The sequence below is a fragment of the Hyla sarda genome, chromosome 1, assembly GCF_029499605.1.
Source record: "Hyla sarda isolate aHylSar1 chromosome 1, aHylSar1.hap1, whole genome shotgun sequence".
NCBI lineage: Eukaryota > Metazoa > Chordata > Amphibia > Anura > Hylidae > Hyla > Hyla sarda.
Window position 1 is genome coordinate 201,120,317 of NC_079189.1, and position 26,954 is coordinate 201,147,270.

The 26,954-nt window shown below is 40.2% G+C and overlaps 1 protein-coding gene across 2 annotated transcripts in view; it reads left to right on the forward strand.

Moving 5' to 3' along the window:
• UNC5C (unc-5 netrin receptor C) overlaps positions 1-26,954 on the forward strand; it is a 390,559-nt gene that overhangs the window by 81,678 nt on the left and 281,927 nt on the right. For both annotated transcript variants that reach the window (XM_056567230.1, XM_056567237.1), the window contains exon 2: positions 11,208-11,243. In XM_056567230.1, coding sequence (XP_056423205.1) covers positions 11,208-11,243 — 36 coding nt within the window. The remainder of the gene's footprint in view (positions 1-11,207; positions 11,244-26,954) is intronic.

Sequence of the window (26,954 nt, forward strand, 5' to 3'; positions counted from 1 at the left end):
GCAGTTGAAGCTTTCTAGGATAATTAATTCTTATTTCATCCTGTACTCTTTTCAAAGAAAGTCCTGCTGTCTCCGCTAGCTGTAAAGTGGAATCTCTCTCTGACTCTGTAAATTTAAACATTTCCACTTTATTCTCATTAATGTTAGAAATGTCCTCAAATGACATCCTTTCAGTGCACTGGTTTCCTGGGGGCTAAAACACAGTCATACATCAAAAAAGTCCACCAAAACTCAGCGTTATGGGAGGCTGGGCACCAGGTATCAGATTAGAGATGGGTGGTGTTGGAGGATGTGGAGGAACAGAGTGAGATGGAGACAAAGAATAAAAACATATATAAACAGGGCTGTGTCTTTCCATATCATGTCCATTTAAATTAGTTTACCCTAGATGTCTCCACTCGAGATGTAGAAACATCTTAAAGATGATCAAGAGAAATGCGAGGAATTAGAGCTAGATTTTAAGTGTCACTGGGAAATGGGTACATGACAAAAACAGAATTTTTCACAGTCAATTCTGGTCATCCACTAAATGTAGAGTACTATGGACATAATATATATATATATATATATATATATATATATATATATATATATATATTATTATTATTATTACTATCGTACTGTGAGAGTTAAAAGCTAGACGTCTACACATCATAAGAATTCTTTCCTCACGATATAAGCGGGTGTCCCAATGCTGGGACCTTTGTGATCAGCCATGATCTGCGGTGGCCCCTGTCATCAAGTGCCCAATTCCCCTGCTGCACCAACACAAGGGAAATTAAGCATTACCTGGTGGCCATGGTGCTGGATTTCCTTTCATGCTAAATGATGGTGTTTATGAACAGGGAACGCTTCACTTAGAACCACTTTCAGACACATAACACAGACATTAGAGTATCACACTGAAAAGATTAGATCAGAAAACATGGGAAAAAAATGATTTTTTTGTAAAAAAAACGTATTAACATATGGGGCAGATTTATAAAGGTGTGTGGTGTGTGCCTGTGTGCCTTTCTAAATGTGCGTTGTGTGTATTTATGTTTCACAATGATGTGCGTTCAAGTTATCAACTGCTTTTACACAAGATTTATGTAGTCTGTGCTTGGTTCCACATGTAATTTTGTTATACAGTTGAAGGGGGCATGGTTTACTTTTGTGCTTGTACAGCTGTCAAAAAAATTGCTGATTAAAGATATATATATATATATATATATATATATATATATATATATTGCAGGTGCGGTTGCAGTATAGGGGCACGGAAACAGCACTTTTCAAATGAAAAGCCAGTGTTTCATTCACACTCGGCAAACAGTCTTAAATGCAGATCAAAGAAAAAGTTACAAAAGTCCATCTCCGTTCCTTAGGTGTTTGTTCACACCTGAGTCCATGCCATGCGGCATCAAGCAAGTCTTTCCAAGCCTCCAGGCACTCTGCTCACCAGCTTCCACACTCCACAAGGAAGATCTCAAAACTCAGCTCTCTGGCAGTGTGAGCTGCAACATGCAAATCCCCCTCAGCTGGTGGAGCAGCCTGCATTTAAGGCCAAGAAAAGGCGGCCTGGATTGTGGGGAATGGCCCCCACCCAACACTTAACCATTCCCAGTAGGAGCCATCCTACAGCAACAGTGTCAGTCTGCATCGCATCACAGACACTGGACAATTATCAGCTCTTACTCCACCAAGGCCAGTAGCCTTGGTGACACATACTGACCATCAACCACCATGCCCTTCTCACTATATATATATATATATATATATATATATATATATATATATGTATATATATATATATATATATATATATATATATACCTCAGTACTTATTCTTTTGTGCCTAAACAAGCAAAGACACACTTATGCAGCAGGCTTTGCTCTGCGCAAAAAAAATTGTCAGTCATGATTAATCCTTCGCACAATGTATAGGAAGATGTATAAGAGATTTGCAAAAATGTACAACTATACTTGCGGCTCCTATTCAACAGGGAAAGCTTAGAAAATAGTGACAGTAAAGGAATTTGGGAAATGTCTGTTAATTCTGAAACATGTTACAGAAGAGTGAAGACGCAAGAGATATTTCACATTATTTCCCACTACACATGCCCTTGGTTATATTACATAATGGAAAAATATGGCTGTAATGTTTATAACACCCTGAGAGAGGAAAGAGACAGAAAGGGAAACGTAACCTTTGGCCATTACATCATATAAATGCTGCATTTACAGTAAGATGGCCCATTGCGCTGTCAATTAACCCTATCACGTTACATTGCTTCTTTCTTAAAGTGTAGCTTTACACAATTTCCTATTACGCTGTGCAAAGCAGAATCCATATTCACTCCACAATGTATTCAGCAGCTTCTATCACTTTAGTTTTCATGGCAACTACTTGGTTTGAAACGATTAGCTAAAGTGGTCAAGAACTTATATTTGTAATATGTACAAACTACAAGAGGCAATGGAACATACAGATAGCACAGGGAAACTGGCATCTTGTGGATTCATGCAAGAAAAGGGGGAGGAAGCAAGAATGCTTGTAAAGGTGCCATTGGCAGGGGAAATATGTTGGTAACTTGTAACTTATTTTTTTTCAGATTATTGGCCATTTATTGGTTATGTTGTTTTCTGATTATGACCAATTACCATTAAACAACATATAATATGTACCTCATGTGACCCATTGAGTTGAATTGTTTTTGCTCTTATTGATAGAAATCAGCTTTGGGGAGTAAATTACTAACCAGACATTATGAAAAGGGACCACACAATAACCTCCGGGGGAAACTCAGGATCAAGCAGGCGTGTGGATCTTGTGTAGAGTAAAAAGGTTTATTACCCACAATGCAACACGTTTTGCGGAAGACCACTTCATCAGGAATATGATATGCCTGATGAAGCGGTCTTCCGCCAAACGCATTGCCTTTTGGATAATAAAGCTTTTTACTCTACACAGGATCCACGCGCCTGCTTGATACTGAGTTTGCCCCGGAAGTTATTGTGTGGTTGCTGTATTGTCTCAGGAGCTGCTGCCGGATCCTGGTTATTACCATTATTACTGTTTTTACCATTGTTGTACATGGCTCAGTACAACCACCGCTGGTGAGCACTGGAACATTTGTTCATTTTATAATTCACTCTACGTTATCACACTATGGAGCGCTTTCCTTTGTTCTAATTATAAAAAGGGGGCACTGATCAAGGGTTTAATTCAGTGAGCCTATTTAGTATAACTATAGGAGTGTTCCTACAAATGCTCATTCATTTGGTAGTCGGCCTATGTAAAGGTCCATCCCACTCCTGGTCCTGATCTGAATTATGCTCCTGTTTCATCCATTGAATTTGTTTGCTTAAAACCCATTGAGCTACTCTACTGGTGGTGACCCCTTGCCATATACCTAGCTGGAATTCATGTTCTTTGCCCATTAACAATCAGTGACTATTCTGGGGACTCTAACCTGGTAGTTTGTCTGACCAGAAAAGACCATAGCCCCTTGATGGACATGGAGATTCCTTAACCTCTTAAGGACCAAGGACGTACCGGTACGTCCTTGGTCCTGCTCCCGTGATATAACGCGGGGTTACACGGTATAGCGTCATAGTGAAGCCGGGACCCGCCACTAACAGCGTGCAGCGCCGATCGCAGCGCCGCGTGCTATTAACCCTTTAGCCGCGCGCTCAGAGCTGAGCCACGTGGCTAAAAGTGAAAGTAAAAACTGCCGGTTAGCTCAGTGGGCTGTTCGGGATAGCCGCGGCAAAATCGCAGCATCCCGAACAGCTTGCAGGACAGCCGGAGGGTCCCTACCTGCCTCCTCGCTGTCCGATCGCCGAATGACTGCTCAGTGCCTGAGATCCAGGCATGAGCAGTCAAGCGGCAGAATCATCGATCACTGGTTTCCTATGAGAAACCAGTGATCAATGTGAAAGATCAGTGTGTACAGTGTTATAGGTCCCTATGGGAGCTATAACACTGCAAGAAAAAAAAGTGAAAAAAAATGAATAAAGATCATTTAACCCCTCCCCTATTAAAAGTTTGAATCACCCCCCCTTTTCCCATAAAAAAAACACAGTGTAAATAAAAATAAAAATAAACATATATGGTATCACCGCGTGCAGAAATGTCCGAATTATAAAAATATATAATTAATTAAACCGCTCGGTCAATGGCGTGCGCCATTCCAAAGTCCAAAATAGTGCATTTTTGGTCACTTTTTATATCATTTAAAAATGATCAATAAGTCCTATCAATGCAAAAATGGTACCGTTAAAAACTTCAGATCACGGCGCAAAAAATGAGTCCTCATACTGCCCCATATGCGGAAAAATAAAAAAGTTATAGGGGTCAGAAGATGACAATTTTAAACGTATTAATTTTCCTGCCTGTAGTTATGATTTTTTCCAGAAGTACGACAAAATCAAACCTATATAAGTAGGGTATCATTTTAATGATATGGACCTACAGAATAAAGATAAGGTGTCATTTTTACCGAAAAATGTACTACGTAGAAACGGAAGCCCCCAAATTTACAAAACGGCGTTGTTTTTTTCAATTTTGTCGCACAATGATTTTTTTTTGTTTCACCGTAGATTTTTTTGCAAAATGACTGACGTTATTACAAAGTAGAATTGGTGGCACAAAAAATAAGCAATACTATGGATTTTTAGGTGCAAAATTGAAAGAGTTATGATTTTTTAAAGGCAAGGAGCAAAAAACGAAAATGCAAAAACGGAAAAACCCCTGGTCCTTAAGGGGTTAAACTTTGCCTGCACCATTTTCTACTTATCATACCCTATTCTATACTATTGTACGGATTGGAGCTTGGAGGACCCTTTTCTGTTTGGTAAACATAACATAAAAGCAGAGCTGTGAACCACTGCACCATATAGAATAATGTAATGAAAATGTAATAATTGAGTCTTCCAGCCTAGCTCTGCATTCACAGACATTTTTCTATCTGTTCTATATTTATCTGTGTTTGTGTATAGCTTTGGGTGTACTACTCTCCCGGGCAGCGCTCATCAATATTTAGCAGGCAGCTGCTTCCATACAGTTTAAGACTTCTGCTAATTTGACAAGGTCAAAAGTGGCATCATTCCCATTGCAAACAATTGCAAAACATTAAGCCCGGCCTTTCCTTGAATTAATCGCTAAATCATTAACTTCTCTGTCACTAGAAAAGTATCCTAACTACTGCCACTGTCCTAGTCAATCAATAGTGTTAGACAGGCGATACAATTCCTTATCTCCCACAGGAACAGCTAAACCTTTTTACTGATCCCACTCTTACTGATAGTGACTCTGTCCTACATGCTTGATCCATACTTGCACATGGCTTGGTCACCTGAACTAGCATAGAGAGGGATACCTACAGTACATTTCTGCAGTATACAATAGAATTGTACACAGTATTCTTAAATCGCCAATCGGAAAATATTTCATTTAAACATTTTTCGATCATAGGTATCGTAGGTGTCTGAAGCCAGACCTGTTGCCAGATCTTAGTATAAGGATACATTCACATGCAGTTGATTTGTTGCAGAAATTTGAAAGAGACTTGCATAAATTCACAGGTTTGTCACCAAAACAACTCTATGCAGATAAATGGTTGAAGGTTTTCAGATGAAGATTAGGTGAGATGCACATTTGCATTGTTTATTGGGGGAGATGCACATCTGCATTGTTATTAATGCACAAAAATGGCTCTAGCAGGTCTTTTGCATGACCAACAGAACCTATTTACTTTAATGGAATCCAACGAGTTAACAGCATGGGGTATTGAGGTTTTTTCTTCTTTTTGGAAAAACTGAATAATGACTAAAATGGTTGCATCTATACATAAACGTATGCAGCCTTTACTGACAGGAAACAGGAAATATAAAGCTCACTACAAAACTTAAAGGGGTACTCCAGTGAAAAACGATTTTTTCATATCTATTTTTTTTCATATCAACTGGCTCCAGAAAGTAAAACAGATTTGTAAATTACTTCTGTCAGCTGCATAATCCTTCCAGTACTTATCAGCTGCTGAAGTTGAGTTGTTCTTTTCTGTCTGACAACAGTGCTCTCTGATGACACCTCTCTCTGTCTCAGGAACTGTCCAGAGTAGGAGCAAATCCCCATAGCAAACCTATCCTGCTCTGGACAGTTCCTGAGACAAACAGATGTGTCAACAAAGAGCACTGTTGTCAGACAGAAAAAATCTACTCAACTTCAGCAGCTGATAAGTACTGAAAGGATTAAGATTGTTTAATTAATAGAAGTAATTTACAAATCTGTTTCTTTCTGGAGTCAGTTGATATGGAAAAACAATGTTTTTAACTGGAATACCCCTAGATAGATTATCTACCATTTTAAAACATGGCTGCTTTTTCCTGGAATAGTACAATTTTTTCCTTTGGTTGTGAGTTGTAATAGCACGCAAAGCCTGAGGACAGGTGTGGGGCTATTTTTCAAAGGATGCAGCCATGTTTTTTGTAATCTTGGATAACCACATCATTGGTGGCCAATAGATTAACAAGTTAGGACATATGCCGTATATATGAAACATTAAATTTTTTGAAAAAACGATTGTTCCAGTATTAACATGTAGGATTTATATGATGCATAGTGCCTCCCTCTAGTGCCCAACATGTCAACTTTTAATACGGTCGAAATTAAACAAAGACATGTACTGTATGGATAAAAATTCTGCAACATTTTAAGAAACATTTGCCTTCCCGCGATATGATTCTTTAAACTGTCTAATTTTACTGAAGAGTTAGCAGTTCCTTGGAAGTGACCTACTTATCACGACAAGACCTATAAATTCTCAAGCAGTTTGTCCTCAGCAGGCTCTTACTGCACAGATGAGAATGCCTTTCTAGTCGAATGTTGAGTTTGCAGTCTGTTCTACCTTTGTAAAGTTATACTCAGGCTCTCGGTGAAGTTGACAAAAGAATGAAGCATTTAGTTCATAACTTTGATGTCAATTGACAACCCCCTAGTGTTATTATGCAATTAAAGGGCTCCAAGACAGAGATCTCAAAGATCTGACTTATCATCACTCACTCATGAAAATCAACTCCAAAGCATTTGCTGGTTACGCATATTTCTGTTCCGTATGACTTTCTGCATTTCGTTCTCTTGAAAGCATCTGCTGAATGACACTTTAAAAAGCTTCATTAGTGATGATATGTAACTAACACTACACAATGAAAGAACTAGTGTTGGCTCATTGCACACAAGTAAGTTACTCAGAACATGTTCACCAAGTACTTCAACCCGAAAGGGAATGAAATGTACTGTGTGGATCTCCCACTACCATATTGTATGTCAAGATTGGGCAAGTGTTTTATGTATAGAAATGTGTGGGAGACAAAAACAGCTCCCATCTAGTTACCTTGTGCATTCTGAACAGCAGTAAGGTATGCGTTTTCTTAGGATTTTGCATTCAGAGGATGAATTTGCATTACCAAGTACAACTAAGTGGATATAACCTATTTAAAAGGGTTGTAGGGACCCCCGCGATCAGACATTTTATCCCCTATCCTTTGGATAGGGGATAAGGTGTATAGGGGCAGAGTACCCCTTTAAGTCCCAGGGCTTCATGCTTCAACATCTGGCACAGGCCTAGCATGGGTATATAATTCATATTGCATATATATGGATATCCTAGTAGATGTGTGATTACTGTGTCTATGGATTAGGAGCATAGTGGCTCTTTGGGCTTTGATTTCTATTTTGGGTATTCAGGTATATTTCGTATATCGGCACTTACCCCGCCCTAAACTAGTTATCAGTAATGTATATGACTACTTAACATTATAATACCGAAGTGGTCACTAGTGATTACATTATCATATATATTTCCAACTGGTGTCCCCCACCGTTTGTTTTTAAAGTGTCTCTGAGTTACATGTTTTTATGGGGTGGGATGATTCCTTTAGTTTTTCTTGGATTGTATATCCTTTGTGTATCTAATAAATTTTGACATTGTTTTCATGACTTATGGTGTATTCAATTCTTAGAAAATAATGGGGTTTGAGTTATGTAGGTTGATTATAATGGAGGTGACAACAGCTTGACGAGACCATAGGGCCTCACAATTAAAAAGATTAAAGACATTTTTTAACATTTAAATTGAGGAGCTGGCAGAAGCATGAGGAGACCATAAAGTGGCTGAATGACACAGCCTGTAGTTGGCAGCAGCATGAGGAGACCATATAGTGGCTGAATGACACAGCCTGGAGTTGGCGGCAGCAAGAGCAGACCATATAATGGCTGAATGACACAGCCTGGAGTTGGTGGCAGGGTGAAGAGACCATATAGTGGCTGAATGACACAGCCTGGAGTTGGCGGCAGCATGAGCAGACCATATAGTGGCTGAATGATACAGCATGGAGTTGGTGGCAGCATGAGGAGACCATTTAGTGGCTGAATGACACAGCCTGGAGTTGGCGGCAGCATGAGGAGACCATATGGTGGCTGAATGACCCGGCCTGGAGGTGGCAACAGCCTCACGAGACCAAAGGGCCTCACGCTATTTTTTAACATTTAAATTGAAGATACAAATAGATGAACCTAAAAAGTTTAATTTAATGTGCCAGCAGCATGAGGAGACCACATGGCGGTACAGTGACACAGCCTGGAGGAGGGGGAAGCATGGGGAGACCATGTAGTGGCAGAATGACACAGCCTGTAGTTGGCGGCAGCATGAGGAGACCATATAGTGGCTGAATGACACAGCCTGGAGTTGGCAGCAGCAAAAGCAGACCATATAATGGCTGAATGACACAGCCTGGAGTTGGTGGCAGGGGGAAGAGACCATATAGTGGCTGAATGACACAGCCTGGAGTTGGCGGCAGCATGAGCAGACCATATAGTGGCTGAATGATACAGCATGGAGTTGGTGGCAGCATGAGGAGACCATGTAGTGGCAGAATGACACAGCCTGTAGTTGGCGGCAGCATGAGGAGACCATATAATGGCTGAATGACAGAGCCTAGAGTTGGTGGCAACATGAGGAGACCATATAGTGGCTTAATGACACAGCCTGGAATTGTCAGCAGCTTGAGGAGACAGTAGTGGCTTACTGACACATCCTGGAGTTGGTGGCAGCATTAGGAGACCATATAGTGGCTGAATGACACGGCATGGAGGTGGCAGCAGCATGAGGAGACCATATAGTGGCTGAATGACACAGCCTGTAGTTGGCGGCAGCATGAGGAGACCATATAGTGGCTGAATGACACATCCTGGAGTTAGCGGAAGCATGAGGAGACCATATAGTGCTTGAATGACCCAGCGTGGAGGTGGAGGTAGCATGAGGAGACCATATAGTTGCAGAATGAGAGAGCCTGGAGGTAGCATCAGCATGAGAAGAACATATGGTGGCAGAATGAGACAGCCTGGAGCTGGCATCAGCATGAGGAGAACATATGGTGGCAGTATGAGACAGCCTGGAGGTGGCATCAGCAGCATCAGGAATCCTAAAAGTGACTCGGTGACATAGTGGGGCGGTGGGTGGCAATACCAGTACCCGGTGTTGAAGGTGGGTGACAAAAGGAGAACTTGCCATTTCTTTGTTTAAAATGTAAGTGTCACTGCATGTATATATATATATATGTGTGTGTGAGGATAGATTTGTATGTGTATATATCTTTGAATATATGAAATGAATGTGTGTGTGTTACAGGGGAACTATACTCATATGCTTCCAGCTGTTGCAAAACTACAACTCCCAGCATGCCTGCACAGCCAAATGATGTGTGAGCATGCTGGGAGTTGTGGTTTTGCAATAAGTGGAGGAACACAACCTGCAGCAACAATAACGTTCATATGTCTCCAGCTGTTGCAAAACTACAACTCATAGGATGTGTGGGTATGCTGGGAGCTGTAGTTTGGCAAAAGCTGTAGGCACACAGTGTGTGTGTGGGGGGGTGTTTGTATAGCATAAAACCAGAAAGAAAAGGGTTTCCACTCCCAGAGGAGTGAGGGAGGGGGAGTGGCCATCACAGTGAGGACCCGCCCCCCTGCTGTAAATGAAAAGTACTTTCACTTTGCAATCACTCCAAGTAAATAAAGTGAATTCTAAGAGAAATATTGATCACAGACACACAAAGATTTACAAGTACATGATCAGGATGAGATACTAAGCAACATATAACATTTATTTATTTTTTTTGGGGGGGGGTAATCTGACAGGTACACTTTAATAGGAACAAAATGGTACACCACTTTAGATGTACGTATGTGGTATGCACTTATGAGGGGAGGACAATGCGCTCCAGTACACTTAAAACAGCATGTGTCTACAACACCAGCAGGTGTGTACTTTTGGCTGGCCTTTCACAGTATCTAGGCCCTTAAGACTTTAACAGGAACAAAATGGTACACCACTTAGATGTACGCACAGGTTACACTTAATAGAGGACAATATGCTTTTATTGCTCTGCTCACCCTAACTGGCTGGCTACTATTGACTTTTTAGTTGTTGTACACACCAGTGCTGCAGCACACAGTCTGTACTACACCCATAATTGCACTTTCTCTCTCAATCATTCTAGGCTGGATTTGAACTTGAGGTGAATCGCTGCTGTAAAAAAACTTTCCTGTGCAACACACTGCTCTCTGTCCCTTTCTCTCTGCAATAGAATGTTGATGTGACTGGGAGGTGAATTGCTGCTGTAAAAATTATTTTCTTTGCAACACACACTGCTGTCTGTCCCTCTTTCTCTGTAATAGAACGCTGATGTGACTGGCCGCAAGATTATATAGGGCTGTGACATCACAGGGGTGGCTGGCCTCTGATAGGCTGCATGATGCATGTGATTCAGGGTCATCATTCTGACTCTTGTTCTCGCCTTCCCAGGATACCTTGCCCCATGTCCTCATATGTGGATCTGCCATTTTACATGCCCCCTGGTGTTTAAACCGCACTAAATGGAGTTTAATGAAGCAATTTGCACAATCGAATTGTGGCGATATTCGCATTTGTTGCAAATCAAATTTTTTCTGAAATTCATAACAAATTCGGATTCATCAGATTGGATTCGCTCATCCCTAGCACCTATGCATAAGAAGACATAGATAAACTACAGTGGTTTTTACTTTGTAAGATTATTGCCTTTTAAATCCAATGCATCATTGTTACTGAACAACTGTTTATATATAGGCTATAAAGCCATTGATGAATCCCATATAAATCATATACATCTGTGTTTTATTACAGAGTTTCCAAGACCCGGCCAACAGGACCCGAGACCAGGTCAGTTTACAGTAAAGAGAAAACGTTTCTAATTTAATATCTATTTCTCAACTATATAAAGTCAATGTTTATTTCCTGAATTCACTCGATTATTTATCCATCAGTAAATCAAATAGAACAACCCCCTAGCTGCACGTCTTCACTGTTTATAAGAACTGAGATTATTATTTGTGGATTCAGCCTATGTCTATCAGAGCCTGCCCCAGCTCTAGATGCGTGGGATAGAAATATCCTCCAGGTTATGTTTGTACCGATATAATATTAGCAGAAGATGTCATCAAGGCAATAGAATTATAGTTGGCTCAGCTGAGCGTGCATTAACATGAAACTGAAGATCGTCATTGTCGGAGTAAATTCACATGTGATACAAAGCAAATTTCAAGGCCATATTTCAACAAGGAGAACGGGATATTGAGGTATACCACAGTGTGTCCCTGCTGGATTGATCCTATTATACGGGAGGATTATCAGCTGAATGAATGATCGTAAGAACGCTCGTTCATGATAACTGGACCAGGAATCAGATGAAGAATTATAAAACGCTAGTTCATCTCCTGATTTTGTGCAGCCATCATTGTTATCTGCACCAGATTGCTTGTGTAAACAAGGGAGCTGCGGCTATAAATATTTAAATTAAAGGGCCACATGAACAATCCGGCGATCGTTCTTGAGGTCTGGAACTGATTGAGTCGTATGAAGGCTCATTACACGAGTCTCCTGCAGATTTTTCACTGTGGAAAATCCATACTGGGAAATCCGCAGGGGATTATGTATGTGTGAAAGTAAACCCTAAAAGGTGTTCTTTATCAGTTTAACTCAATGTCTGAATATTAAGGGATAGATGAGGTAGACAGGTGTCTGGACAAACTGGATGTTCCAAACAATTCCATGCCTAAATGATACAATAATCGTAACAATAATACATAAGCTATGAATGCAGATTTATAGACATTTGAGAGAAATCTAAATGACAGTCAATGCCATATTGTAGGGGCTTTTTAGGTACTTGCTACATAGTCATACTTCTGATGTGTTACTTGGCTTTTTATGAAATTGGCATTAATGTGTGTATATATATATATATATATATATATATATATATATATATATATATATGCAAAATGAAAACATTTTGCAGTATCTTGTAATACTGTATATACTCGAGTATAAGCAGAGTTTTTCAGATTTTTTGTGCTGAAAACGCCCCCCTCGGCTTATACTCGAGTTAACTCTCCGCCTGTCAGTGGTCTTCAAACTGCGGACCTCCAGATGTTGCAAAACTAGTAGTTTTGAAACCTCTGGAGGTCCACAGGTTGAAGACCACTGCGGCCTTCGTCATCATACAGACCCCCCCCCCCTTTAGTTTTCTACTCACCTACTCACCTGAGAAGGAAGGGTGAGCTGGTCTGGGCCATCTATGCTGCAGGGACCGTTCGGTGGGGAGGGTTAGTCATTCCGGGCTGTCCATTTTCACCCGGGGGGCCCTCTTCTCCGCTAGTGTTGAGCGGCATAGGCCATATTCGAATTCACAATATTTCACGAATATATGGACGAATATTCGTCATATATTCACTAAATTCGCATATTCATAATATTTGCGTTTTATTTTCGTATATGCGAAAATTAGCATATGCGGAAATCAGCATACACAAAAATTTGCATATACTAAAATTTGCACGCCAGTCTCACACAGTAGTATTAGAGCCTTCTTTACACCACACAAGCTGGAAGCAGAGAGGGATGATCACTGTGATGTGTACTGTGAAAAAAAAAATATTCGTAATTGCAAATATATAGTGCTATATTTGCAAATATTCGTGAATTTGCGAATATGCGATATTCGCGAATAAAATTTGCATTGACAATATTCGCGAGCAACACTATTCTCCGTGCTCCGGGCCTGCCTTGGACTAGTGACGTTGTCTTGACGATGACACACAAGGACGTGCACGAACGTCCCTGTGCGTCGTCGTCAAGGCAACGTCACTAGTCCGTGGCCGGGCCCGCAGGTTAAACACCACTAATGAAGGGATTGACAGGCGGTGATGACGAAGGGGGTGATGATGACAGGGGTCTGGATGATGACGGGGGTCTGGATGATGACAGGGGGGATGATGTATTTCCCACCCTAGGCTTATAGTCGAGTCAATAACTTTTCCTGGGTTTTTGGGGTGAAATTAGGCTTATATTAGAGTTGACTTACACTCGAGTATATACGGTACCTTTTTTTATTGGACTAACAGAATTTTGTAGAGACAAGCTTTCGGGATTCCTCCCTTTATCAAGTCTAAAGCATATTTAAGCTCTCAAGCAGAAGACACAAAAATATACAGGGGTTGTGAGGGGTTCATATTTGTGAGATGTAACCTGTGTTTTCCCCTTGTGAGCTTAGATTTGCTTTGGACTTGATAAAGGGAGGAATCCCGAAAGGTTGTCTCTACAAAATGCTGTTAGTCCAATAAAAAAGGTATTACAAGATACTGCAACATTTTTTTCATTTTGCACCTGCATCACTGGTCTAATACGGCTACTCAAATTTACTATATATATATATATATATATATATATATATATATATATATATATATAATTATATTGCAGGGTGGGTACTGTATCCATCTTCATATAGAGAATAAATAAATAAAATGGCACATAGATGTCAATGTGTTGTTACCCCAAACATAACAGACAAAAGACAGCCTTCTTTCAATAGTGCAACACAAGTATCCCCTCTAAGTATTCCAGTTATTTTGTGCCAAACAAATGCCATATGTGTATGACAGACTTCACATGTGTACAGCTTTTCTCTACTTTGTATTTTGATAACTGTGTTGAAGGACATTCTTAGAAACCTGCTGCAGATTCTAAGACCTTGGAAATGAAACAAATGTGTTTACAAAACAATACTATCAATGAATGACTCTTACAGTGTGCACCACCGCTATGTGGGTAAAGTAACATAAAAATAAGGTAAAATATACATTCCCACCATTTACTGTAATTCCCAGACCTGGGCCTGTCTGTCGCTGGACCATATGTCTCTGGGTTTAATTGCCACTAGACCCGGCATTCCTTTGTTATTCCAAACAAATGCATCCCAAGCTATAACATTCCATAGTCTTTAGCACATTGACAGAGCAGAATCACTTCAATGAGTGACGTGACCCTAATTACGCCATTTGTAATTAAGACTCCATGAGACGCAAACAGTGAATAGGCTCTAGGAGCCGGCCCTTTATACTGTTATTATGACTGCTAGATAAAAGGAAAGAATAATACCGACTATGCTTCAACTAGTAATTTTACAGTCTCTCTCCAGTCTTGTGCTGAACCTGTTTATGGAATTACTATCGCATTAGGGCTGCTTTGTATTCAAGTGTGAATAATGTATAATGTAAGTACTATGTAAATTAATCACTGCAGCGACGAGGAAAGAAAGGCATTTGACATCATAGAACTTATTTTCACAAATCAGTTTTTCAATACTCTTCGGTATACGTGTAAGCATTTATTACATTTTAGCTTTTCAATAAGCAATTGCAAAGGGAAAATAATTTGCATTGCTGGCTGTGGTTTTTGTTAACACTTGCTGAGGTACAGTATCTACCCTAACAGTATTAAAGGGATTATCCACCGTAAGGTGATTTTAGCACATACCTGCCAGACAGTAATGGCCATGCTTAGACCTTGGAAATGAAACAATACTAGCTGTGCTTGTTTTGAGGCTCAATGGCTGTTGGCTATCTTTTTGTGAACTGGCTATTTCCTGTTGGAGTTCCCTTCCTTCAACTACAAGTCCCATGATTTCTTGTTTGGAAGTATGAGGTCGCTTTTCTCTCTCACACACATCAGCCACTCCACCCATTGAAATAAACTTGTGATCTCTACCATGCAACAGACCAGTGTTTTCAAACCAGGTTGCCTCCAGCTGTTGCAAAACTACAATTCTTGCAGAATGATCTTCCCCTCCAACCAGCAGTCACTCCACTCATTGATGCAAAGACAGGCTCCCTCTGATCACCTGACTAGTGATGTAATGTCTCAGGCCGCACAGCAACCTGGAAAAACCTGAGAAAACACTCATTTTGTATGCTGTTAAGAATAAACATTGGGACAAAAATCCAATAAGAATTGCAAGACCACCATGAAACACAGGTACAGACACTACATTATGAGCTACATCTTTACAGCCCCTGTAGCATAGTCAAATAAATAAAATAAAAATCCTGGAATAGCTGGATGGCCATACATTCACCACATGATCTGTAGGGCTCGTATGCAGGATATATTGTATTCTCTGTTGGGAGAATGACTACATAGCCACTTACTACTGGAAATGGTTTCATCAATACAGAGTATTAGTTAGTGCACAGATACACAGCGGGTCTCTGCAAGTAGCTTTTTTTTTTTACACCATTCTAGAATTCACTGCTTTTAAAGTGCAATGATCCTACCAAAAATCTGCTTAGCTCTGGTATTATCAAAATTGCTCTCTTTACAAGTATAAGGGTGCTTGTTTCCTGGCATTGACACCTGCTGTGTAGCCTGCGGAATTTCTGCACTGCATTGCTTTATTATTTCTGGATGAGATAAAAGTGATACAGTATACTGAGGAATTGCTGTCTACAACCCGTAATTATTCCCAATGTAATATTATATAAGGGAGTCGCTTGTTGCAGTATTCAATAAATCAGGGGCTACAAAGTGCTGCAGCATATGTAAAGTATAAACCCTTTTTATATGTGTTTTCCTCATTATTACAGCTATTCTAACAATGCAAAGATATTTCTATATTTATTATAATTTTTAATATACAATGTGTACTGGGAATCTAGATTGACATTTATCATTGTTGTCTTTGGTAAGCTCTGAAGTAATTTGCTACATATAGCTATGTGCTACATATTTATCATACACATTAGTAAAACAAAAAAGTTGCAGTTGAGACTTTTTTGAGACTTTTTAAATGTGCTTACCAAAGACAGTTTTGTAAGCCCGGTCAGACTTGGAGTTGACTTGTGACTTTTTAAAGTGGTTTGCAACTTTTTTTATTGAAATTTTTTCCCTACATGCGACATTCGCACATTGTAAATTTTGCAACCACTGCAAAGCAAACTGAAATGGCTTAGGTAAGGCTGTTTACCACAAAAGTCACATAAAAAGTGCTTAGTAAGCAAAAGCAAAAAAGGGCAAAAAGGCTCTAAACACCATGATAAATGCCCCACCATAGTGTATAATTGCATGTTTTTTTTTTTGTCATCAACTGGTGCCAGAAAGTTAAACAGATTTGTAAATCACTTCTATTAAAAAATCTTAGTACTTATTAGCTGCTGAATACTACAGAGGGAATTATTTTCTTTTTGTAACACAGAGCTCTCTGCCGACATCACGAGCACAGTGCTCTCTGCTGACATCTCTGTCCATTTTAGGAACTGTCCAGAACAGCATATATTTGCTATGGGGATTTTCTCCTACTCTGGACAGTTCTTAAAATGAACAGATATGTCAGCAGAGAGCACTGTGGTCATGATGTCAGCAGAAAGCTCTGTGTTCCAAAAAGAAAAGAATTTCCTCTGTAGTATTCAGCAGCTAATAAGTACTGGAAGGATTAAGATTTTTTAACAGCAGTAATTTACAAATCTGTTTAACTTTCTGGCACCAGTTTATTTAAAAAAAAAAAAAATAATAATAATAATAATAATTTTCCACTGGAGCACCCTTTTAATACCATCAACTAATAAATAGGCCTTATGAATGGGAAGACCGGTCTTGTTTACAGCAGCCATTGAGAAGTGTGAAAAAATGTTCTTTTTTCAGGCCATGTTAACCGGAGATTCCTGTATTCAATGGGATTTTGCTGCGCTGTGCACACAGCAGAATTTCCTTGCCAGAAAATTCCGATTTCCGTGTCTGCAGAAAGAATGAACCTGTCCATCATTTCTACGGATTCTGCCTACGAGATGGCGCATTCCTGTGCGGTCCTAGCGCCGGCAGTTTGCGGAATGTCCATGCGGACATTCCTTACGTGTGGACATAGCCTTACGTTCTACAGCAGCGTTTCCCAACCAGGGTGCTTCCAGCTGTTGCCAAACTACAACTCCCAGCATGCCCGGACAGCCTTTGGCTGTCCGGGCATGCTGGAAGTTGTAGTTTGGCAACAGCTGGAGGCACCCTGGTTGGGAAACACTGCTCTACAGAACGCTTGTTGTTCACATAAATGCATGGAAATTAGTATACTAGCTAAAAATACATCCACATAAATTATGTACTTTCAGCAGTTGGGTTAACAAGTGAAATCTACTATTTTTTGCAATCACTTTGCAGATGGAAACATGGTTTCTGGCTTTACATAATCTCTTGAAATGTACAGGGCATTAAAGTAAGTTGTTTTCCTTTCCTCTGGGTTCCTTATTCCTCTCCCGGCTTCCATCTTGTACACTTAGAAGACAGCTAAGATCTGTGTAGGCAGGTTAGCATCACATCATTATCAGCTTTCAAACTTTTCCTTCTGAAGGCAATCATAGAAATGTACCTGAGATGTAATAGCGGGATTTTACAGACAAAACAGACGGTGTGTAGGTGTCACTACTGACTGATGAATTAAAAAAAAGTGCAGCCCTTGACAGATTAACATTGCCGACTGATTTTAATGAGCTCTCCTAACTGCGGTTATTATTTTGTACCGAACATGAAGTTTAGGTCCGGATTTCAACTTGGTCACGTGACTCAATAAACTATACAGATGAAGCAGAGTTGAGTTAGCAAAGCAGGATTATCATTTCATTATTAGTGTTGCTCGCGAATATTCGCAATGCAAAATTTATTCGCAAATATTGCATATTTGCGAATTCGCGAATATAGCACTATATATTCGCAATTATGAATATTCCTTTTTTTCCCCCCCACAGTACACAGTGATCATCCCTCTCTGCTTCCAGCTTGTGTGGTGTAAAGAAGGCTCTAATACTACTGTGTGAGACTGGCGTACGAATTTTCATATGCTAATTTTCGCATATGCGAATTTCATCATATGCAAATCTTTCGCATATGCGAAAATAAAACGCAAATATTACGAATATGCTAATTTAGCGAAGATATGACGAATATTTGTCCATATATTCGCGAAATATCGCAAACTCGAATATGGCCCATGCTGCTCAACACTATTCATTATTATGTCAAGTGGAACATAGGGAATGCAAGTTTTGTACAGAATAGGCCATATCCTCTATTAAGCAGTGAAATGGTCACTGTCGGATCCAAAATGTTTTATATGTTGTTACTGATGAAAATGAAAGACCTTTTGTAATATGGGTGTTTAAACATTTTTGAATATTTAATAAAGAAAACGGCTCCTGAAAATCTCACCACTAGAGATGCAGCAGCATCAGGCTTGTCCATGAATCATGGACAAGAGATGACTGATGGACAAGGCTGCATGAGCAGACACACCCATCACCTCCCACCACCACAAGGGAGGAACCCCCTTCCCCTAAGAGGATTTCTAGCACTGTGACCTAATGAAAAGAGGGATTTTTATAATAAATATAGGTGGTAGAGGCATAAAAATGAAATGTACATGGTCAGGATTAGGTACTGAGTATCGTCATTTTTTTTGTGTGGGATCTGACAGGTACGCTTTGATATAATACAGGTGACTGAGTGATACCAGGTTGTACCTACCTCACAATTTAATGACATTTATTGCAGTGTGAAAGCTGTGGTTTTGTAGGGAGTCATCATTAGTAATGTAATTATGTAAGAAAATTGAAATAATGGCATTAACAAATCTGTCTGGAAAATCTACTGTTTCTTAAACCAGACACAATCATTTGAACAAACTTTGTATTGATCAATAGTACAAGCAACTATGAGAAATGTTGATATCTTATTATGCTTCTTCCTTCTGTTATAAAAATCACTTCAGCTGTGTCATATGTCTGCAAGACAAGTGTAGGGAGGGAACAAGAGCACTCCACCCACCTGCTCTGGGAGAACTGCAAATTAGAGTTGAAGCCTGCAGAGCAAAAATCTGCTGAAAAATACCAAATACGAGCTGTATAATGGACAAACAGTGCTGCGCCACAGGAGAGCTTATTAAAATGGTCACCCAAAATGACAATTATGCTTTTAAAGGGGTTTACCATTTTTAAAAGGTGTTTAATACAGGTGTTTAATGTGGAAAAGAGTAACTAAATGATAGATAGCTGCTGAAGTAACCTGTTATCAATAGTTCTTATACAGCTGGTCAGTGGGGTCCCCGCCACCACCTGTGGTCATCCAGAGCTGCACTATTTTATTTGGGACACCTTGCTAATAGCAGCTTGGATTCTCTTTTGCCTTTATAATTCTCTTCAATGCATACTTTCTCCAAGGTGCTGGAAATGTTCCTCAGAGATTTTGGTCCATATGGACATGATGGCATCAGACAGATGCTGCACGTCCATGATGAGAATCTCCCTTTCCACCACATCCCAGAAGTTCTCTATTGGATTGAGATCTGGTGACTGTGGAGGCCATTGGAGTGCAGTAACCTCATTGCCATGTTCAAGAAACCAGTTTAAGATGTTGTGAGCTTTGTGAGCTTTCCATCCACACACCAATTCTTTTTTTCATACCATTCTGTGTAAACCATAGATCAGCAATTTCTAAAACACTTAGATACAAACAACTATGTCACATTCAAAGTCTCTTAAATTAGCTTTCTTCCTTATTCTAACAGCTGTTTAACCTCAAAAAGTTGTCTTGACCATGTCTACATGCCTAAATACTTTGACTTGCGATCATGTGATTGGCTGATGAGATATTTGTGTAAAAATACAATAGGTGTACATACTGAGACAGCGGATAATTGAGACAGCGCAATGCAAAACCAGTTTTACGAAACTTGTACATACTAATGAATTTTAACATATACCATATTTTTCGACGTATAAGACGCACTTTTTCTTCCCCAAAACTGGGGGAGGGGGGGGGGAGTTGGTGCGTCTTATAAGGCGAATACACACTTATCGCGGCTGTCCCTGCGGCCATCAACGGCCGGGACCCGCGGCTAATACAGGACATCACCGATCGCGTTGATCCCCTGTATTAACCCTTCAGACGCGGTGAACAAAGCTGACGCCACGTCTGAAGCAAAAGTGATACTAACCTGGCTGCTCAGTCGGGCTGTTCGGGACCGCCGCGGTGAAATCGCGGCGTCCCGAACAGCTTCCAGGACACCGGAAGGGACCTTACCTGCCTCCTCGGTGTCTGCTCCGTGCTGGGATCCCCTGCATGGCCAGCGCTCTCCTTCGTCGTCATCACGTCGTCGCGCACGCCGTCCCGTCATCCAATAGGAGCGGCGTGCGTAGCGACGTCATGGCGGCAACAGAGAGTGAGGATACCGGGCAGCAGAGACATTTCGGAGTGATGGGGACACCCCGGGGACTCGGCGACAGCTATGGAGGGCGACATCCAGGGCAGAGGGGACGAGCAGTGATGATCCGGAGCGGCGGGGACACGTAAGTACTACCTCCTATACCAGTGATCTTCAACCTGCGGACCTCCAGATGTTGCGAAACTACAACTCCCAGCATGCCCGGACAGCCAACGGCTGTACGGGCATGCTGGGAGTTGTAGTTTTGCAACATCTGAAGGTCCAAAGCTTGAAGATCACTGTCCTATACTTTACATTGTATTTGTTTATTTTCTTTATTTTCTAGATTTTTATCCTATAAAATTATGTGCGTCTTATATCCTGGAGCGTCTTATATGACGAAAAATATGGCAAGCATACTTTCATTAACAACATGTCTATATTAAAGGAATTAAGGACATTTGTTGAGCGGGAAGTTAAAATGCAGACATTTTAGACCCAGTGCTAGCTGTACAACAGTAGATACTAATGTCTCTATAATTAAGATGTGAGGTTCGATGAAAGTCATGTAAAACAATGAAGTCTTTCAGACCTTGGCTAAATCATAGTGTAGTTGCTGAAAACTCTCCACAGTTTATTTTCTTAGGACTGTTTCCATGCCTGCTTGCTTGTAAAGACTTCACTATGAAAGGAAAACGGTCAAGAAGCCTTGAATCGGCTTTTTATTCATTGACCTGTGTTTAGTATATCTGATGACCTATTGGACCTTGGCATCTCAGTTTCCACTGCTTTGGTCCATAGAGTGTTTTAAGGCAGCTATTGTTTATTCAGTCTTTACTAATGAGTTTATTTTCCATCTTGGTTTTAAGTATATATTAGGGAGCCACGTGAAATGAAATCCTGTGTTACACCAGTGCCGCAGTGCAAGAGGACCTGCATTGAAGGGCGTTTCATAATCACTTCATTAGAAACATATAGGAAGTTGGGGATTTTACTAAATAGCCACTATTGCCCCAAAAGTAGTTACGGGGGAGGGGGTGATCCCCTTAGCTGCTCCTCGCCCATAGAAGTGTTTAGGGAGGGCCATGTCACTATAGGGATTTTTTCCTACTCTGGACAGTTCCTGACACAGACAGAGGTGTCAGCAGAGAACACTGTAGTCAGACTGGAAAGAACTACACAACTTCTGTAGTATACAGCAGCTGATAAGTACTGGAAGGGTTAAGATTTTTAACCGCTTAAGCCCATTTTCACCTTAAAGGGGTACCCCGGTGGAAAACATTTTTTTAAAATTATTTTAAATAAACTGGTGTCAGAAAATTAAACAGATTTGTAAATTACTTGTATTGATTGGCTTTTTGATCACTTTTAATTCATTTTTTCATTATATAAAAAGTGATCAATTTTTTTGCGCGTACAGAGGAGGAAGGTAAGGCACCTTCCTCGTGTCCTCCAGCTGTACGGGATGCCGCAATTTCGCCACGGCGTCCCAAACAGCCCAATGTGCTAACCGACACGTATTAGCTTTCACTTTAGACGTGGCAATCAACTTTGAACGCCACATCTAAAGGGTTAATAGTGCGTGGCACAGCGTGCTATTAGCCACGGTTCCCGGCCATTGCTAGGTGCGGGGCCCGACTAGCTATGATGCCGTGGCCCCGCATTATAGAAAGGGAAAGGACCCAGGACGTACCAGTTCGTCCTGGATCGGGAAGGGGTTAAAATTAGGAAAAGGGGGGTGATTCAAATTTTTATTGGGGGGGGGCTTATTCACATGTATTCTCTTTGTTTAACACTTTTTATGGGCTCGGAGCAGTAGATCATCGATTGGATGACCAGGAGGCAGGTGAGGACACTTCTGTAGTTCAGTGAGCTGCCGGGATAGTTCTATTTTCACTTTAGAGGTCTAGAGGGTTAATGCCGGCCATTGGCCCAATCAGCGGTGCCTGGCATTAACCCTGGCTCCTGGCTGCTGATAGCAGTCGGGACCCGCGGGGTTTGAAGCGTTCACTTGTAGTGAGAGCGCTTTAAACCCCAGTAACGGGCCTCAGGATATACAGGTACGCCCTGCCTCCTTGACTGGTTAAATAGAAGTAATTTACAAAGCTACAAAAAAAGGGAATGTGCAGCTCACAATTAACTAGCCGAGGTAAGGACGTTGTACACCTACACCTGGTGTTGGGGTATGCAAAATACATTTAAACAGTAACCAACCCCTCAAGACTAGTACCAGTTACCTGATACATAGATGAACAATATATAATACTAAATTCCTTGATCGTGCTTCGATTGCAAGATACAAATTTTGAAAAAATATATAATTATTTTATTTAAAATACAAAATATCAGATAGTATATTTTAACCTCATAGCACAGGGCCCTGTCTTTGCCACCAGTTGATTTGAAAGAAAAAATATGTTTTCCACTGGAGTACACAAGAGTGCAGGAAGGTTACATGAAAAACATATACTTACAAGGACACAGTGGTCAGCATGTTTGAAAAAAATGATGCTTCCTCATGGAGTTTCTGCTGATAATACAAATTCTTAATATTTCATTCCTATTACTCGTAGGCAGGGCTAAAGCAAATCAATTATTATGTCTCCCTCCACTGTAGCTTTGACCACTAGATGTGCTGTTGAGTCACTTATTATTTCAACACTTTTTGATTGTCAGATATTATTTACTACTTTTTGGTTTAATATGTTTTATATCTCAGTAATTGAATAAGTAAAAAAAAAATTATACAATATAGTTAGTGACGACAAAATTCTTTTTTAGGGTAGGGTCACAGATAGCGTAAACATATTTGACGCACCTGCAGATTTCAGCGCTAGCAAAGTATATTGGTGTTAATTTTAACTCCCATAGATTTTGCTAGCCCAGAAATACGCACATGTATCAAATACGCAGTGTTTAAGCTATGTGTGACCCTACCTACCCTTAGAATGAAAATATGAAACAGAAAACATTAAACAACGTCACTTTTGACAGTCAATGTAGTAGAAGCAAAGGAGCCTGGCACTAGTAGTATAGGCTGGAGAAGTATGTATATGTTCCTGTATATTGTGGAAAAGGCGTAGGAAGCAATGTGCCTGCTGCGGGTGGTGCTCACACCGTGCGGTATAGTCCAAATGGCAATGGCAAAAGAAGATAAATGAATAGGAGCAACTCACCCAAGACCCGAGAGGCAGTAGCAAAATCTTTACTTTATTGCATATCGTGCAGACATAGATGCAAGCCACGGGGGGCAGATGTCACGGTGGGGGAGTAACAGACAACGGCGGGGTGCCCGCCGTTGTATGTTACTCCCCCACCGTGACATCTGCCCCCCGTGGCTTGCATCTATGTCTGCACGATATGCAATAAAGTAAAGATTTTGCTACTGCCTCTCGGGTCTTGGGTGAGTTGCTTCTATTCATTTATCTTCTTTTGCCATTGCCAACGTCACTTTTGATACACACGTTGTTGCAAATAGCGAATTCATTGAATCTCTCATGAGAAAACATGATGTAACTTGTGGAAGAGGCTGACAGGAAATGGGTGGCGGGTGTAGGAGGCTCTTAATAAATATTTAACCCCTTAAGGACACAGCCCATTTTGACCTTAAGGACGCTGCCAATTTTATTTTTGCATTTTTGTTTTTTCCTCCTCGCCTTCTAAAAATCATAACTCATTTGTATTTTCATACACAGACTAGTATGAGGGCTTGTTTTTTGCATGACCAGTTGTCCTTTGTAATGACATCACTCACTTTACCATAAAAATGTATGGCGAAATAAAAAAAAAATACTATTTGTGTGGAGAAATTGAAAAGAAAACCGCAATTTTGCAAATTTTTGAAGTGTTCGTTTTCAAGCTGTACAATTTATGGTAAAAATGACATGTTTTCTTTATTATGTGGGTCAATACGATTAAAATGATACCCATGAGTATATACTTTTGTATTATTGTTCCTCCTTAACAAAAATCTCAAGCCTTTAAACCAAGTTAGTGCATTTAAAATCCCTCCATTTTGACAACCTATAACTCTTCCATTTTTCCATAAAAGCGGTGGTATGAGGGTAATTTTTTGCGCCGTGATCTGTACTTTTTTTTATACCCCATTTGTATATATGAAACTTTTCAATTAGCTAATTATTTTTGAAATTTTTCTATGGGAATATTGTGTGACAAAAAAGCAGCAATTTGGGACTTTCTTTTTAGTTTTACGTTTACGCTGTTCACTGTAGGGGATCGTGAACATTATATTTTGATAGTTTGGACATTTACGCACGTGGCAAAATAAGTTTATAATTTTTTTTTACACTTTCTGGGGGTAAAATGGGACGGAGGCAGGTGAGGGGACCTCCATCCGCCAACATGGATGATCGGATCCCCACAGCAGCGCCGCTGGCGATACGATCATTCATTTTAGTGACCGCACTGCTGCAGATGTAGTGATCTGTATTGATCACGGCGTCTGAGGGGTTAATGGCACAAATCAGCGCTATCGCTGATGTGCGCCATTGCCAGTGGGTCCCTGGCTGCTGATAGCAGCTGGGACCTGCTGCGCATGACACGAGCACCACTCCTGTGCTGGCGGTCATGTACAGGACGTAAATGTACATCCTGGTGCGTGAAGTACCATGGCACCAGGATGTATATTTATGTTGTTAAGGGGTACCTCTAAAAAAACTTTCACATCAGCTCCACAACCTGTAAATTATTATTGTGATGTCTCTGCAAGTCTGAATAGATTACTGTGGTCATTAGCATGCTGCTTTCAAAATGTTACAAATTAAAAGATTGCAGAGATGAATAGATAAATATTAGATGGGTGGATAGATAAATAGATATTGAATGGAAGGATAGATGGATGGATGGACAGTTAGATATAATAGATGGATGGATGGATGGATAGATAGACAGACAGACAGATATGATAGATAGATGGACAGACAGATATAGATTAGATAGATAGATAGATATAGATATGATAGATAGATAGATAGATATGATTGATAGATGTGATAGATAGATATGATAGATATGATGGATAGACCGACATATATGATTGATGGATGGACAGACAGATATGATAGAGAGAGAGAGAAGGAGAGAGAAAGATATTAGATATTAAGATATAGATTATTATTATTAAAAGTATGGCTAGAGAGATAGATGGATGTTAGATGGAGATAATCAGATAAACAGGGGGATGATAGATAGACAGACAGACAGCTAAATAGACAGATAGATATGAAGAATTGCATTAGATAGAGTGGACAAAAGGAGGGTGGTTCCATGTACAGAGCCGAAGTTTCAGGTCCAACACAATAGCGAACGGATTGATGCAGCACACCATAAAGAGTAGTTGATATAAGAAGATAAAAAATCTGAATGGTGGCTTATTCCATAGTGCAAGCAGACATTTTAGTAGCCTCACGCTACCTTTTTGAAGTCTTGAAAAGGGAATGTCAGGCTACTGAAACATTGGCCCTGATGTTGTTTTCGAGTTGCAGGATTCCTCTCTATTTACTATGGGGATCACAGATTTACAAGTAGACCAGATTGTGACCAGCTTTTTCCAGGTAGAAATTTACAGCATTTTTTCACAATTAATTCTGTGAATTCAATAGTAAATCAGTTGAGGTGTGAAATCACACCCTTTTTCCTGTTGACCATGCCCGCTTTCGTTGGGTCTGTAGGGTTATTTTGTCATAATATGCCAAAAAATCTGGCGCAGACACAATTTGTGGCACAATGTGTCAAATTGTGGTGCACTGTTCCACATTTTTGCACACGATCCAACAAAACAGGGTTTGCAATAGTAAATGAGAGCAATTTGTGCTTGCACTATGGAATAAACCATCGTTTTGATTTCCATCTACTTATGATGTGCTGCATCATTCCACTTGAAAGCTATATAGATATTAGATGGATAGATAGATGTAAAGAAATAAATTAGATAGAGTGTAACTTTAGATCATATATATATATATATATATATATATATATATATATATATATATATAACCAAGTAGAATCGAGCAGCACCACCGTCGGCCTTCAAGGAGAGTGGGTGCAAGCAGGCCCAATCGCAGCCCTAGGTCACTGGCAGCAGCAGTAGATACCAAATAAAGCGTCCCACAGCACTCCAGGATAGCGAATCAAACGGTGAAGTTTATTGCCTCATACAACAGTGCAACGTTTTGACCAGCTCTCCTGGTCTTAATCAAGCATACAATAGTGACCAGAGTACTGGTATTTATGGGCAGCACATGCATGCCTCAATTACAAACCAATTACAAACAATAACATTTCAAAAGTGATATAACATGTGATCCATTGTATGCAAACAGTGTCAGAAT